General features: G+C 37.2%; 1 protein-coding gene across 1 annotated transcript in view; it reads right to left on the reverse strand.

Moving 5' to 3' along the window:
- The window catches only part of CPD (carboxypeptidase D), a 75055-nt gene that overhangs the window by 26802 nt on the left and 30095 nt on the right, over positions 1-18158 (reverse strand). The window contains exons 6-7 of the mRNA XM_008580931.1: positions 17481-17648; positions 5107-5216 (exon numbers count right to left, since the gene is read on the reverse strand). Coding sequence (XP_008579153.1) covers positions 5107-5216; positions 17481-17648 — 278 coding nt within the window. The remainder of the gene's footprint in view (positions 1-5106; positions 5217-17480; positions 17649-18158) is intronic.

Genomic DNA, 18158 nt, shown 5'->3' on the forward strand with positions numbered 1-18158 from the left:
CATTCATCAGCTGATGGATGTTTGAGTTCCTTCTGTTTTTGGCTAATATGAATAAATGCTACTACGAACATTCGTGTAAAAGTTTTTAAGTGGTATATGTTTTCATTTCTCTTGGGCATATACCTAGGAGTGGAATTGCTGGGTCATATGGTAATTCTATATTTAACATTTTGAGGAACTGTCAGACTGTTTTCCAAAGTAGTTATCCCATTATACACCCCACCAGCAACATATGAGGGTTCCAATTTCTTCAAATCTTTGCCAGCAGTTACTATTTTCTGTTTTAATTATAGCCATTTTACTGGGTGAGAACTGGTACCTAATTGTTTTGATTTGCTTTTCCCTGGTGATTAATGATGTTGATCATCTTTTCATGTGCTTGTTGGCCATCTTATGTCTTGTTTGGAGAAATGTCTATTCAGATCCTTTACCCATTTTTCAATAGGGTTATTTGTCTTTTTATTATTTAGTAGAAGAGTTCTTTATATATTGTAGATATAAGACTCTTATTAAATATATGATTTACAAAAATTTTTTCTTATTCTGTGTGTTTTTTTACTTTCTTGATTTTATCTGTTATGGGTTGAGTTGTGTCCTTCCAAAAAAATATATTGAAGTCCTAACCCCTAGTACCTATGAACTGTGACGTAAGTTTCAGTTGTCTTAAACCACCCAGTTTATGGAACTTTGTTACAGAGACCTAGTAAACTAATACAGTATCCCTTGTAGTAAAAAAGTTTTTAATTTTGATGACGTACGATGTATCAATCTTTTTTTGTCACTTGTACTTTTGATGTCATATCTAGGAAACCAAAGTCACAAAGATTTATTCTTATGTTTTTTCCTAAGAGTTTTAGTTTTAGCTCCTACATTTAGGTTTATTCCATTTTGAGCTAATTTTAGGGTATGGTGTGCAGAAGAGGTCTAGATTCATTCTTTTGCATGTGGATATTCAGCTGTCCTGGCACCATTTGTTGAAAAGACTATTCTTTGCCCATTGAATTGCCTTGGTGTCTTTGTCAAAAAAATCAATTGACCATCAATGTAAGGGTTTACTTCTGGACTCTCAATTCTTTTTCATTCATCTATATGTCCATCCTATCCCAGTACCACAGTGTCTTTTTTTTTTTTTTCCCTTCTTGTCTTTTTTCGTGTCCGGCAACGGATCGCAACCCTCAGTGTCACGCCCGTACCGGACCGGACCGGCAACGGGATCGCAACCCTCGGCGCTGCGTCCGCACCTTGCTCAGCCAGTGAGCGGGAACCGGTCTGTATGTGGGATCTGAACCCTCGGCGGGAGTGCCGCCATGCACTCCCAAGAGGCGCACTGTAGCAGTGCGCCACTGGGCCTGTCAAAAAAATCAATTGACCATCAATGTAAGGGTTTACTTCTGGACTCTCAATTCTTTTTCATTCATCTATATGTCCATCCTATCCCAGTACCACAGTGTCTTTTTTTTTTTTTTCCCTTCTTGTCTTTTTTCGTGTCCGGCAACGGATCGCAACCCTCAGTGTCACGCCCGTACCGGACCGGACCGGCAACGGGATCGCAACCCTCGGCGCTGCGTCCGCACCTTGCTCAGCCAGTGAGCGGGAACCGGTCTGTATGTGGGATCTGAACCCTCGGCGGGAGTGCCGCCGCGCTCCCAAGCGGCGCACTGTAGCGGTGCGCCACCGGGCCGGCCCACCACAGTGTCTTAATTGCTGTATCTTTGTAGTAAGTTTGAAATCGGGAAGTGTTAGTTCTCTAACTCTTGTAATTTATTCTTTATTTCAGAGATAATTTTATCTTTTTCTCCCATTTCTTTCCTAAGTCCTATCAACTTTTTTTCATTTCCCCGTTTTTCTTTTTCCTTTTGTTTTTATTTTTTGATTGTCTGAGTTAAGGTGGTTTTTCACATTTTCAATGCATGTTTGGGTATATTTAATATGTTTGGAGTGCCAACTTACAGTTTTCTTCTGTGCCTTGATTGTTTTTTTGGTAGTGGTAGGGTTTCCTTGGTTTACATGTGTGAAATTTCATTTCCTGATTTTCTGCAAAAATTTTCCATGGACTTCATTTTCCTCTTGTTCACTTCTATGACACTGAACTATTTTACATGATTCTCAATTTAATGGTGCTCTTTTCTTCAGTCTAGCAAATTCCAGGTACTTTAATGTGGTTGTTTAGTTTGTTTTTATTTGTCTTGGTGGTAAGAATAGAGTTGTAAGTCCTCTGATATAATAGTTCTTTCTTTCTCGTAGAACCCTACATTTCCCCTTCATCATCTAATTGCCATAAGACACTCTTTTTAAAAAAAATTTTTTAGGGCCGACCCTGTGGCGCACTTGGGAGAGTGTGGCGCTGGGAGCGCAGTAGCGCTCCTGCCGTGGGTTCGGATCCTATATAGGGATGGCTGGTGTGCTCACTGGCTGAGCGCGGTGTGGCCGGTCACAAAAAAGACAAAAAAAAAAATTTTTTTTTAGCCTTTTTCTCCCTCTCCCAGAAGCTATGAGTTTGGAAGATTTCCCTTTAAACTCTCTTGTGGTTTTAAATTGTGCTTATCTCTTTAAGTTGAACCAGATCCTTTAAGTTTCATGCATTTTGAAATCTCTTTCCTGTATTTCAGTGCACTCATCTGCCAAGTTACTAATTTAGTATTTTCAGATTTAGGATATATGTAATGTTTGGTGGTCATTCCAAATCACCTTTAGGCGTGCCCTTTACTATACCCCTCCCCCTTTTTGTCTTCTCCACAGGTTTCTTGGTATGCTTTTCCTCACCACAAAGCCTTGCAGTTGGGCAAAGAGTTGGGTGTGAGTACATGATAGATCATGCTGGGATTTCTTGATTTTTTTTTTCTTTTTACTCACAGTTATTTTGCAGTTTCAGGATCTTTTGTAATGCTAAGGGTGTGGTTTTATGTAGAATTTTGGTAGTTGTAAAGTAGTTTTGTATTGTTTGGGGAAAAATTGAGAGAGGTTGATTATTACATAGCCATCACTATTTCTGGCTACTTGGAAGTCTCCCATAACTATTTACTTTTGAGAAGTTCGGAAGCATAAAGATAAAGAAACTTGGAATGGTACCTTTATAGGTGTTTGTTAAGGTTAATGGAAAATCTTATTTTTAGGTAAGCTGCTTACTGGCCAAGAAAAAGAAGGCTGTGAGTAAAGACTGAGGATTTTAATTATCACCTTTTTCATTTACAACAGAAGACATGAAGACACAGATGCCAGAGAAGGAAGGATGTGGTGCAATCAAGAAATGGAGGAGAGGGCCGAGCCCGTGGCGCACTCGGGAGAGTGCCGCGCTGGGAGCGCAGTGGCGCTCCCACCGCGGGTTCAGATCCTATATAAGGATGGCCGGTGCGATGTGCTCATGGCTGAGCGTGGTGCGGCTGGTCACAGAAAGGACAAAAAAAAAAAAAAAAGAAATGGAGGAGAATATAGGTGAGACTCAAATAAATAATAATTGAGAAGACACAATCTGAATTAACTGACATCAGATTACTCAAAGTTCTACTGTAGTTCAATGCAAAGTGATCGACTGAGAATAAGAGGGGTAGAGCTGGGGTGAGGAGGCTTAAGTAGAGGATAAAGGCATAGAATCACTACAATGGGAATAAACCAGGGAGTCAAGCAGCAAAACATGAAATATTGCCAAGTAGGACTGAGGGCTCAGATGAGGCTAGAGAGCATACATATGGAGTGTAGGAAATTCCCATAACTGTATGACTATTCTAGGCTATACTTGTAATATTGGGATGGGGACAAGAGATGGTGGTAGTTACTGTGGACTGGACACTAGTGAGGCAGATGTCAAGAGAGTGTACAAGATCCTTCAGAGTATCACTGAAAAGGTATGTCCATGTGTCCAGGCTGGGTAGAAATGTAAATCAAATCAAAAGGTTAATGGTCTAAGAAAATAAAGTGAAGCCAAGGAACTAGAAGTCACAAAGGGAGTGAAAAGTGGAGTCATTAGAATGAACACAGAATGTGATGGAATATATGCAAAATCTGATCATTTAATTTTGATTTTAATGGCTGGGACAGTATTCATTCTTCTCTTATTACACCATGTATGTCCCTCCAAAATATATGCCCAAACAGAAGGCAACAGTTCTTTAAGGTGAACTAAACAGCTGTACTTCTCTATCAGGAACTCTAAACAATCTCACAAGGTCTATTTGTAGAGAATGAGACAGTGGAATGATAGAAGGCTGTGATTAGAGAGCACAGAGTTGCAGTAATAATCTTCATTATCTACAACCAATTAAAGTCACAAACTGAGTCCACAGAAGACCAAAAAGTGAAACCAACAAGCCTAGTTCCCAAGCTCCAACTTTTAACATGTTTTCTAAGAACAATTTTTAAATTAAATTTACACACACACACACACAAATTTTAACACTTCTGATTGTAAAAGTAATCCACATTCATTATAGGAAGTTTAGAAAATACAGAAATTTCTGCCTGATTTCTCTTGTTAAATATTATTACAGAATCTTAAATATTTTAGACCAGGGTTTGGCAATTTTTTTTCTGTACAGGGACAGATAGTAAAAATTTTAGGCTTTACAAATGTGAAAGTCTCTGTCGCAATTACTCAACTCTGCTTTTTTCATCTACTGAAATAACTGCAGGGTTTTTCTTCTTTCGTTTGTTAATACATGAATTGCACTGACTTATTTTCAAATGTTAAAAGAGAAAGCAATAATACACAATATGTAAAAGTATGACTATGACTGTGTGTCAATAAAACTCTATTTACGAAAACAGGAGGTGGGCTAGATTGGGCCCCAGAGCTGTAGTTTGTCAGCCCCACACCTGAGCCTGTTTTACAGGGCTTATAACTTAAGTAGTTGTCAAATGAAATAAACTAGCGTGCATATGTTCTAGAGACTGTGCTAAAAAACATAAATAAAAAGCTAATGGAGAAAAACATACCATTTTAAAAAATATGATAGGAAACAGAGGAGAAAACACCCCAAGGCTGACTAAAAGAGTCACAGAAGGCTTAATTAAGAAAGCACTTGACCCATGTCTTGAAGGACTTTATTTTAAAGCATTTTTTTAAGTGAAAGAATTAATTTTATAGTATCTTATGTTCAAACATAAGCTTACCTTGGAATAAGAAAGTGCTATTTGTTGAAACACAGCGTCATCTGGTGATTTACTATACGTGGCAAGTCCTTGTTCATCATCATCAAAAGGGTAGTTAACTACCAAAGAGCCTACAAAGGAAAACAGGAATATGTATCATGTTATGTGTTTCAAGATGGATCACTAACATAAAGTGAGCATTTCATAATACTGCCAGAAAAGGGAAACCAATAACATTTGCCAAGGCTAATTTCCTCAATAGAAATGAAAAATACACTAATTTCCTCAACAGAAAATCAAAGTGGACAAGTGAGAAAATAAATAGCTATACACGACACCTAAAGATTGCCTTAACTAGAACGGTCTTGGGAATTTACCTGAATTTACAGGTGTAATTTTCACGTCAGAGCAGAAATCTGAAGGTAAACAGGCATAATTTAAACAACTTTTTAAAATAATATTTAGGATCAGAAAAATTAAGCAAAATTTCATACTTTTTCAGTAAAATTCAGACATTTTTAAGGTCATGAAATTTTAAAATAAGAAGAGACCTTGAGGTCTAACTAATCCATCCCCCTCATTCCGGAGATGTGGAATCTAAAACAGAGAGGTTAAATGATTTATAAATACCAGAGTCAGATCTAACCCCCACTCTGAAAAAAAAAAAAAAAAATGCTAAAAATTTCTCTGATAGTTGTATTAGAAATTAATCAATTGGAATTATATCATAAGACTTTTCATGACCTAAGGTAAAGAAAGTGATGCGTTAAAACATATGTAAAGGAAAATACTGCCATTCACAACAACATGAACGAGCTTGAAGAAAATTATGTTAAGTGAAATAAACCAGATGCAGAAAGAGAAATACCTCATGTCCTCATTCACACGTGGAAACTAAAAAAGTTGATCTCACAGAAGTAGAGAGTAGAATATAGTGGTTACTAGAATCGGGTAATGGAAGGGAAGAGGGGAGAAGGAGAGGGTGGTCAATGGATACAAAACTGAAGAGAGAGAGGAAGAATAAGATCTAGTGTTCTCAAGCAATATAGGAAGACTACAGTCAACAACAAATTACTGTATAACTTCAAGTAACTGAGACAGTAATGTTTCCAACACAGAGGTAATAAATGTTTGAGGTGATGGATATGCTAAATACCCTATAATCATTGCAAACTGTATTAATGTATCCAAATATCACATTGTACTCCTTAAATATATACAATTATCATAGGCCAATGAAGAAAAAAGAAAAAGAAAAAAACTAATAGAGAGTAGAATAGTGGTTATCACAGGCTGGGAACAGGGGGGCAGGAAGGGGCAGCTGATAAAAAGATACAAAGTTACAGTTAGATAGGAAAAATAAGATCTGGTGCTCTAGGATGACTATAGCTAATAATATTGCATTGTATATTTCACAATAGCCAGAGAAGAGGATCGTAAATGTTATAACCACAAAGAAATGATAAATGTTTACTTGATAAATGTGCTAACTATTCTTTTTTTTTTTGTCCTTTTTTGTCTTTTTTCGTGTCCGGCAACGGATCGCAACCCTCAGTGTCGCGCCCGTACCGGACCGGGACCGGCAACAGGATCGCAACCCTCGGTGCTGCACCCGCACCTCGCTCAACCAGTGAGTGGGAACCGGTCTGTATGTGGGATCCGAACCCTCGGCGGGAGCGCCGCCACACTCCCAAGCGGCGCACTGTAGTAGTGCGCCACCGGGCCTGCCCCATGTGCTAACTATTCTGTTGAGTCATTATACAATAGATGCATGTATTGAAACAAAAAACTGTACCCCATAAAAATGTACAGATTAAATAAATAAATAAATAAATAAATAAATAAATAAATAGGAAAAAAGAACATATGTAAAGGATATTAATTCCCTTCATGCTCCCCACAGGGCATAAAATAGTTAGAGTGCTTCTCAGGTAAAAGCCTGAGCTACACATGCCCAGTCCCCCACCACAGGATTAAATACTTTATTTTCTTATTAGTCATATTGTTTTAATTTGTCCATCTGTCCACTTATTCTGCCTTCTACGGAGCCATTCATCTTTGCTCTTTTCTATCATGCCACTTCATAGGAATGGAAGTGAAGGAACATATCCAACTTGAATTCAGATGAAGTAATCCTGTAATAACAAACACTAGAAAACATTCACAGAAGAAAAAAAAAAAGAAGCAAATATGAAGAACTGTGCTCATTCTATCCCCAAAACAGTTCTAACAAGAACAAGTATTCTTCAACACCTTCTCTTACACAAATTTAATTTCTCAAAAACACTCTGGATCCATGAACCATATGTAAAAAATCAAACGACAACAAAAAAATCAACATGAATTTCTACTCAATACTGTCTTTCAAATGGCTAATTTTCTAAAGTAGAAAAAATTTTTTTTTTCTTTTTTAAAAAGAGAAAAAGACTTACAATAGTTCTACCAGTCTTTCACAAAAAGTAATTAGAACTGATACCAAAAGCACAAGCAACTATAAAAAAAAATAGATGAATCAGACTTCATCAAAATTAAAAACTTTTATTCATGAAAGAACACTATTAAGAAAGTGAAAAAACCTACAGAATGAGAGAAAAATTTTGCACATCAGCTATCTGATAAAGGTCTAATATCCAGAATACATAAAAAATATAAAGAACTCTTAAAACTCAACAACAAAAAGGCAAAAACCCAATAAAAATTGGGCAAAGGACTTGAGCAGTTAATTCTCCACAGAAGATAATACAAATGGCCAACAAGCACATACGAAGATGCTCAACATCAATAATCATCAGGAAAACACAAATCAAAACCACAATGAAATACCACTTCTCACCCTCTAGGATGGTTATAATTTTCTTAAAAAGGGAAAATAACAAGTGTTGCTGAGGACGTGGAAAAATTAGAACACTTGTACATTGCTAGTGGGAATGTAAAATGGTTCAGCCCTGCAAAAAACTGTTTGCCAGTTCCTCAAAAAGCTAAAAATAGAATCAGCGTATGACCTAGCAATTCCACTCATAGGTATATATCCAAAAGAATGGAATATATACCCCAAAGAATGGAAAATAAGGACTCAAATTGGTATTTGTATGCCAATGTTCACAGCAGCATTATTCATTAATTGTCAAGTAGAAACAACCTAAAATGTCCATCAATGGATAAAGGAATAAACAAAATATGGACAAACTATGTGTGTGTGTGTGTGTGTGTGTGTGTATGAATATTATCCAGCCATAAAAACGAATGAAGTACTTATACATGCTACAACATGAATGAAACTTGAGAACATTATGCTAAGTGAAAGAAGCCAGACACAAAAGGTCACATATTGTATGATCTCATTTCTATGAAATATCCAGAATTGGTAAATCCATAGAGACAGAACTAAGACTAGTAGTTACCAGAGGTTAAAAGGAAGGGAAAATAGGAAGCAACTGCTTAATAGGTATGGAGTTTCCTCTGGGGGAGATGACAACATTTTGGAACAAGACAGAGGTGGTAGTTGCACAACATTGTGAATGCACTAAATGCCACTGGAATTGTTTACTTTCAAATAGTTAATTCTATGTTATGAAAATTTCACCTGAATTAAAAAAATGAGTATCAAAATTTACAAAAAGGAATCTTGCTTTTTCCTATATTCTTCTAAAATCCTTCTAAATTAAGTTGGCAGTAAAGGAGATCAGAACATGCCATCTCAAAATATGCCACTTTGGCATATTACCTATTTTGAGCTGAAGGCAACTGAGGAACAGCAGATACAGAAAGGGCTCTCTGCACTTTTCCTTCCTGCCTAAAATCAGGGCATAAATTTCCTGTGAGAAAAGTGCCCTCCTGGTATCAGGAAGAAAACATTCTTTACCAGAGATGGGAAGTGATGTTGGCATGATGAATCTACACAAACAAACCTTACTAAAATAAGCCTTATTTCCTCTCATATATTTCCTAGTCAGTTTCCTACAATTTACTTCCCCTAGAAGCCAAACCTCTTTCTTTTACTAGTCACTTTTCCATAACTTATCGCCCCTCCTTAAGAGTATGTAAGTGTTCAAATCTAACATGCTTCTTTACAGGTTTCAATTCTTCCCTGTGAAGCCCCCTGTGCCACATAAAAATATTAACATCGGGGCCGGCCCGGTGGCGCACTGCATTAGTGCGCCGCTTGGGAAGTGCGGCGGCGCTCCCACCGAGGGTTCGGATCCCACATATAGACCGGTTCCCGCTCACTGGCTGAGCGAGGTGCAGGAGCAGCGCCAAGGGTTGCGATCCCGTTGCCGGTCCCGGTCCGGTACGGGGGCGACACTGAGGGTTGCGATCCGTTGCCGGACACAGAAAAAAGACAAAAAAAAAAAAAAAAAAAATTAAAATTGAATAAAATTTGTATGCTTTTCTGCTGTCAATCTGTCTTTTCTCAGCTTAATTCACAAGCTCCAGCTGCAGAAGAGGGTAGAGAAAAAGTTTTTTCTCCCCGACAACGGAAAGAAATTCTCTTTTAAATTTCTTTGCCAACATTTCAAAACCCATTTAAAGATTTGAAGATGAAAAAACAAAATACGTCTTGGAAGGAAACATGTCTACAAGATTGAAAATGACTGCCCTGCACCATGCCAAGGTCTTCACAGCACATCTGTAAATTTGTGACTTATTTTCACTGGAATGTAACTATTATTAAGTTTTCAGATTTAGCCAACATGACATATGACTTATTCAGAGAATATTTTTAAAAACTATAAATGAAAAATATTTTCTATCAAACATGGTATAAAATATAGAAGATATTAAAAAAAGAAAACAAAAAATGTCTTTTGCCAATGAGCATGTAATTTCATAATTCTTAATTGGCTCTTTGAGAATAGCCCATGATTACCAACTGTAGAATTATCTTTTTCTACTACTGGGAATCTCTCAAAGCAATTTTTGGAGAATCTCAATTTACTTCCTAAATCTAAATATTCACAAGTATATACTGTCATTCTAAAATGGCAGGCTACTCTATATATCATCAAATCTCAACTGTGATCCTTCTTTTGGACATACCAAACAATGTTGACACTAAATTTTTTTGCATTGTCCCGGTGCTAATACTTTCACTTTTTTTTTTTTTTTTTGTCTTTTGTCTTTTTCCGTGTCCGGCAACGGATCGCAACCCTCAGTGTTGCCCCCGTACTGGACCGGGGACCGGCAACGGGATCGTACCCCTCGGTGTTGCTCCCGCGCCTCGCTCAGCCAGTGAGCGGGAACCGGTCTGTATGCGGGATCCGAACCCTCGGGCGGGAGTGCCGCCGCGCTTCCCAAGCGGCGCACTATCCAGTGCGCCACCGGGCCGGCCCTACTTTCACTCTTTTTTAAAAAATAGCTTTATTGATGTAATTCGTATACCATACATTTTGCCCATTTAAAACTGTTTATATTCCCAGGTTTGTACAGCCACTACCACTATCTAGTTATGGAACATTTTCATGACTCCAAAAAGAAACGCCCAAACCCACTAGCAGTCTCTCCCCTCTTCCCTCCCACCACTATCCACTCCAGCCAAAGGCAACCACTAATCTACTCTCTATCTCTATGGATTTGCCTATTCTGAACATTTCATAAAACTGTGATCATACAGTATGTGGTATCTTGCGACTGGCTTCTCTCACTTAGCATAATGTTTTCAAGATTCATCTATGTTGTAGCATGCATCAGTACTTGATTCCTTTTCATGCTAAATAATATTCAATTGTATAGACATATTACATTTTATTTATCCATTTGTCAGTTGATGGTTATTTGGGTTGGTTTTACTCTTTGGTTGTTGTAAATAATGCTGAATGAACATTCATGTACATGAACATGTACATTGAATGAATGAACATTCATATATACATGAATTTATGTGTAGGTAAGTTTTTAGTTCTCTTGGGTATTGATAACTTTACTTTTTCACTCAACTCTAATTGGGGTTTGATGATTTTTAATCTTTACTTCTCAACCTATTCCACTGATCCATTCCTGCTGAATTACATGGAGGTGTATAAGCTCAGATGCCACATGACAATAAGGTCATTGTGCAGCAGTTAAGGATACAGCAAGTAAAAGATAAGAGAATGTTGAAATCTAAGCTTACGTTAAAGAGTTTATTAAATTTGGGGAAGAAACTAAGACTAAACATTTGGATCTGTTAGTATTCCATTTCTATGAATGACACAGAGCATGTTACAAAGTTCCCAGTGTGAGGGATAAATATAAAACACTTGAAGAACTATGAGAGGAAGAGGAGAGGAAGACGAGAGAAGGAGGAAGAACAAGAAGAGGGAGAGGGGAGAGATAAGGGTGGAGAAAGGAGAAGGGAGAGAGGAGAAGAGGGGAAGGAGTCAGCAATAGGAAGGGGAGAGAGGAGAAGAGGGTGGTAGAGAGAGAAGAGAAAAAGAAGGGGAGAAAAGAGGAGGGGGGAGGGGAGAGAAGGGGAAAAAAGAGAGAAAGAGCTGCTGGTCACAACTACACCTGTGCACACCTGGTACCTCAAGTGACAGCTCTTCCTTACCCAAGCAGGCCTCATGGATGTGCTGAGACCTGCTGCACCCCTGCAGGCTTTCTCTGGGCTCGACAGCTGATCCAGTGGATCTCCACAGAGCTGCTGGACCCTGCATGCCTGCTGTCTGCTCAACAGCTGATTGGGCAGTAGCTCTACGTCCAATAGCAGGCCTCCACAGAGCTGCCCTACCCTGTTTTACCCATGTAGGCCTGCTCCCTACTGGACAGTGGGTCAGGCAACAGCTCTTCCTCCCACTGGCAGGTCTCCACAGAGCTAACCAGCCCTGCTTCACCCATGCAGGCATGCTCCAGGCTCAACAGCTGATATGTAAGGCCCTCCCACAGGGCTGTCAGGTTGTGCTGCACCAATGCATGCCTCCTCCTGGCTCAGCATCTTATCAAGCAGTGGCTCTGTCTCCCTTGGCACACCTCCATAGAGCTGCCAGTCTTTGAAATAATAGCTGAAAACTTCCCAAATACTGGGAGTGATATGAACATTCAGATTCAGGAAGCTTGAAGGTCCCCAATTAGACTCAACCTAAAAACATCCTCTCCAAGGCACATCATAATCAAACTGTCAAAAGTCTAACACAAAGAAAGAATTCTAAAAGCTGCAGGAAAAAAGTATCATCACATATAAGGGAATCTCCATTAGACTATCAGCAGATCTTTTCAACAGAGACTTCTGGCCAGGAGAGAAGAAAGTGATATATTCAAAGTGCTGAAAGAAAAAAAAACAAAAAACCCTGTCAGCCAAGAATACTTTCTCCAGCAAAGCTAGTCTTCAGAAATGAGGGAGAAATAAAAACCTTCCCAGACAAGCAAAACCTGAGGGAATTCACCACTGATAGACAAGTCTTACAAGAAATGCTTAAGGGAATGCTACAACTGGGAAGGAAAAAACAATAATTACTATCACAAAAATACAAAAAAGTACAAAACTTACCAGTAAAGGTAAGTTCATAATTCAAATTCAGAATACCTCATGAGGTAATAGTGCTATGTAAAATTTTCAATCTTCTGGTATGAAGGTTTAAGGTCAAAATGATCAAAAAACAACAACAGCTACAATCAGTGGCTAAGAAACATACAATAGATACAAATGTAAATTAAGGCAAGAAAAATATAAATGGGGGGGTTGTGAGTCCAGAGTATTTTCCTGTGACCAGAGTTAAGTTACTATCAGCTTAAAATAGTTTACAATAACTACAAGACTCTCTTTATTAGCCCCAAAGTGGTAACCACACACACACACACACACACACAGAAATTACAGCAGATACACAAATGAGAAAGAGAAAGAAAATAAACCTAAGCATTACAGAAACCATTAATCCACAAAGGTAAATAACAAAAGAAAAAGGAAGAAACTAAGGATCTACAAAACAACCAGAAAACAATTAATAAAATGGCAGAAATAAATTCTCACAAATAAATAATAACCTTGAATACAAACAGATTAAACTCTCCAATTAAAAGATATACAATGGCTGAATGGTTAAAAAACAAGACCCAATGATATGCTGCTACAAGAGACTCACCTAACTTAAACACAAACATAGGGGCTGGCCCGGTGGCGCACTGCTACAGTGCACTGCTACAGTGCGCCGCTTGGGAGCACGGTGGCGCTCCCGCCGAGGGTTCGGATCCCACATACAGACCGGCCGCTCACTGGCTGAGCGAGGTGCGGGCGCAACACCGAGGTTTGCGATCCCGTTGCCGGTCCCGGTCTGGTACGGGCGCAACACTGAGGGTTGCGATCCGTTGCCGGTCACGAAAAAAGACAAAAAGGAAAAAAAAAAAAAACCACAAACATATACTGAAAGTGAAGGGCTAGAAAAAGATATTCCATGTAAACAAAACCAAAAGTGAACAGAAATAGCCATATTTATATTAGGTAAAACAGAATTTAAATAAAAAACTGTAAAAAGAGACAAAAAAAAGATCATTATATGATGATAAAGTGATCAAATTAACAAGAGGATATAATAATTATAAATATATATATGTATGCAACACTAGAACACCTAGATATATAAAGCAAATATTATTATACCTAAAGGGAGAGATAGACTACAATTCAACAATAGGAGGGTACTTCAACACCCACTTTTGACAATGGACAAATCATCTAGACAGAAAATAGACTAAGAAACAGCTGACTTAAAGTGTACCGTAGACCAAATAGACCTTACAGACATTTACAGAATGTTCTAATACAACAGCTGCAGAATACACATTCTTCTAAACTTCACACAGAATATTCTCCAGGATAGATCATATGTTAGGCCACAAAACAAGTCTATGCAAATTTTAAAAGATAGAGATCATATCAAGTATCTTTTCTGACCACAATGGTATAAAACTAGCAATCAACAACAAGAAAAACTTCGGAAACTTTATAAATACATGGAAACTAAACAACATGTTCCTGAACAACTTATGGATCAATGAAGAAATTAAATGTTAAATTAAAAAATTCCTTGAGACAAACAAGAATGAAAACACTCATACCAAAACTTATGGGACATGACAAAAGCAGTTCTAAGAAGAAGGTTCATAGCAATAAATGTATATATCAAAAAAGCAGAAAGATTTCTAATAAAAAACTTCATGATGCACCTCAAGAAATTAGGAAAACAAGAAACTAAACCCAAAATTGTCAAAAGGAAAGAAATAATAAAGCTCAGAGCTGAAATAAATAAAATAGAAACTAAAGAAACAATTCAAAACTGGCAAAATGAAGACTCGGTTTTTTGAAAAGAGAAACAAAATTGACAAACCTTTAGCTGGACTAACCAAGAAAAAAAGAAAGAAGGTTCAAACAAAATTAGAAATGAAAAAGGAATACCCCCAAAATATGTATAATCAATTATGCTTCAATAAAAAAGAGAAATGAAAAAAGAGACATTAAACTCATACCAAAAAAAACCCACAAAGGGTCATAAGAGACTATTATGAACAACTATATGCCAACAAATTCGATAACATAGAAGAAATTGATAAATTCCTGGACAAATACAAAACCAAGATTAAATTATGAAAAAACAGTAATTCTGAACAGACCAATAACAAGTGAGGAAATTGAATCAGTAATACAAAGTCTTCTATCAAAGAAAATCCCAGGACCTGATTGTTTCACTGATGAATTCTACCAAACATTTAAGGAAGAACTAATACCAATTCTCATCATATTATTCCAGAAAATTGAAGAGGAAAGAATACTTACCAACTCATTTTACAAGACCAGCATTACTCTGATTCCAAAACCGGACAAGGACAAAAACCAGAAAATTACAGGCCAATATCACTGACAAAGATAAATGTAAAAATTCTCCACAAGATACTAGCAAACAGAATTCAGCAGCACATTAATGAGATCATTCCTTATGATCAAGTGGGATTTATCCCAGGAATGCAAGCTTGGTGCTGTAGATTGGACACCCCCAGCCCTCCATTGAAGATTAAATCGCCACTTGATCAGGAACAAGACAAGAATGCCCACTTTTGCCACTTTATTCAACATAGCAATGGAAGTCCTAGCCAAAGCAATTAAACAAGAGAAAGAAATATAAGGCATCCAAATTGGAAAGGAGGAAATCAAACAGGAAGTCCCTGTTTGCACACAACATGATTTAATACATAGAAAAACCTTAACATGCCACAAAAAAACTGTTAGGTCTAACAAACAATTTTAGTAAAGTTGCAGGATACAAAATCAACATCCAAAAGTCAGTACCATTTCTATATACTAATACCGAACTATCTGAAAAAAGAAATCAAGAAAATAATCCCTTTTACAATAACTGTAAAAAAAAATGATACCCTTAGAAAAAACCTAACCAAGGAGGTAAAAGACCTCTACACTCAAAACTATAAAACTTTGAAGAAAGAAATTGAAGAGGACACAAATAAATTGAAAGATATCCCATGTTCATAGATTGGAAGAATTAATATTGCTAAAATGACCATTCTATCCTAAGCAATCTACAGACTTAATGCAATCCCTATGAAGATACCAATTACATTCTTCACTGAAATAGAAAAGGCAATCCTAAAATTCATATGGAACCAAAGAAGACCCGAAAAAGCCAAAGCCTGAGAAAAACAAAGCTGGAAGCATCACATTACCTAATTTCAAATTATACTATAAAGCTATAGCCACATAGACCAATGGAAGAGGATAGAGAGCCCAGAAATAAATTTACTCACCTAAAGCCAACTGGTCTTTGACAAAGATAAATTTATTTTGGGGCCAAGAATACATATTGGGGAAAAGACAGTCACTTCAATAAATGGTGCAGAGAAAAAAGGATATCCCCATGCAGAAGAATCAGACTAGACCCCTACCTCTCATCACAAACGAAAACCAACTGAAAATGAATACAAAATTTAAATGTTCAACCCCAAACTATGAAACTACAAGAAGAAAACATAGGGGAAATGATTCTTGACATGCAGGTGGGCAAGGATTTTTTAAAAAAGACTTTAAAAGCACAAAAAGCAAAAATAGACAAGTGAGATTACATCAAACTAAAAACCTTTTGCACATCAAAGAAAACTGTTAACAGAGTGAAGAGACAGAATGGGAGAAAATATTTGCAAACTATACTTCTGACAAGGGGTTAATATCAAGAATATATAAGAAACTTAAACAACTCAACAGCAAAAAAACAAAAAACCCAGATGGGAAATGGGCAAAGGATCTTAATAGATATTTCTTAAAAGAAGGCATATTAATGGTTAACAGGAATATGAAAAAATGCTCAACATCACTAATCATCATGTAAATGCAAATCAAAACAACAGAGATACCACCTCACTCCAGTTAAAATGGCTATTATCAAAAGTCAAAATAAAACAAGTGTTGGTGAGGATGTGCAGAAAGGGAACACTTGCACACTGTTAGTGGGAGTGTAAACTAGTATAGCCATTATGGAAAACAGCATGGAGGTTACTCACAAAATTAAAAATAGAATTCCTATTATGATCCATCAATCCCACTACTGGGTATATACCTAAAGGAAATGAAATCAGTATGTTGAAGAGATATCTGCACTCCCATGTATACTGCAGCACAATTTACATTAGCCAAGATATAGAACCACCCTAAGTGTCCAACAACAGGTGAATGGATAAAAAATATGTGGTGTATATATATATATACACAATGGAATACTATCCAGTTATAAAAAAGAATGAGGTTCTGTCATTCACAGCAACATGGATGGACCTGGAGGACATTATGTTAAGTGAAGTAAGCCAGGTACAGAAAGACAAATACCACATGATCTCGCTCACATGTAGAATATTAAGAAAAAAAAAAGGTGATATTATAGAGGCAGAGAGTAAAACAGTGTTTACCAGAGACTGGGGAGGGGAGGGAGGAAGGCAAAACAGGAAGAGGTTGACCAACAGGTACAAAATTATAATTAGATAGGAGAAACAAATTTTGGTGTTCTATTGCACAGTAGGGTGCTATGGATAAGAGTTAAGTTTTGCATATTACACAATAGCTAGAGGGGAGGCTTTTGAATGTTCTCGCACAAAGAAATGATAAATGCATGGTGATGGATATACTAACAACCCTGACTCAATCATTATACAACATATATGTGTATCAAAACATGAGATTGTACCCCATAAATATGTACAATTATAATGTGTTAACTATAATAAATAAAGAGAAAGAGGGAGGGGAAAAAGTCAGAAAACTGGCCTGAAAAGTAATGAGAAAAGACCTTTCTTGTTGTGTGCCATGAAAGTAATAACAGGATACTTATCTTAAGAAAGCCTAAGACTATAAACAGATAAGATTCCACCAGGACTTTCAAATGCTGTCAACAAGAACTAATTAGTGAAATATAAAGCTGTCATACCTCCATGCAGGTTTGCGGACAGTACAAATGGATAGGCCTTCATCCAGCTCATTACAGCAATAGTTTCTGGTTGGGTAGGATCTGTGATCTGAACAAACTGGTCTGGGAAATTTCGGTTTAGGTCAAAGTTGTTGCTGTTGTTTCTGCCAGTTACGCCTATTGAATCTCCTGCATCACAAAGAATTCAAATTTAAGCCATGTTCTACTTATATTTTAACCCAACACATACGACCTTCAGCCACCTTAACTCAAAAGTAAGTGTGAACACATCAGGCTTCACTATTATTAATAATACTATGGTTAAAACACATCTTTTTCACACTGTGCATTTAAAAAATGCATCTCTTCCAGATCTTTTGAACAGAGAGGTAAAACTATTACCCTTTTGGTTTTGCCCTTTGGTCATACTTTGAGAGGAAAAAATTCAATCATACAAATTATATTACAACATTGCTCAATTGTCAATAATCCACATATAATGACATGAACACAACGTTAAGGGGCATTACTGATCAGAGGGGACTCTATCATACTTGCATACAGCTCACTAAGACATGATAAGAAACAGATCAAAAGAAAAGAAAATTGTGGTGTGCATACATTAAAGTGATCATGAAAAGGTAAAGTTATACAAGAACAAAGTTGGAAGTTTAATCTGGTGGAGGAAGGGTTCAACTT

This window comes from Galeopterus variegatus, unplaced genomic scaffold (assembly GCF_000696425.1).
Source record: "Galeopterus variegatus unplaced genomic scaffold, G_variegatus-3.0.2 Scaffold2207, whole genome shotgun sequence".
In the NCBI taxonomy this organism is placed as follows: Eukaryota; Metazoa; Chordata; class Mammalia; order Dermoptera; family Cynocephalidae; genus Galeopterus; species Galeopterus variegatus.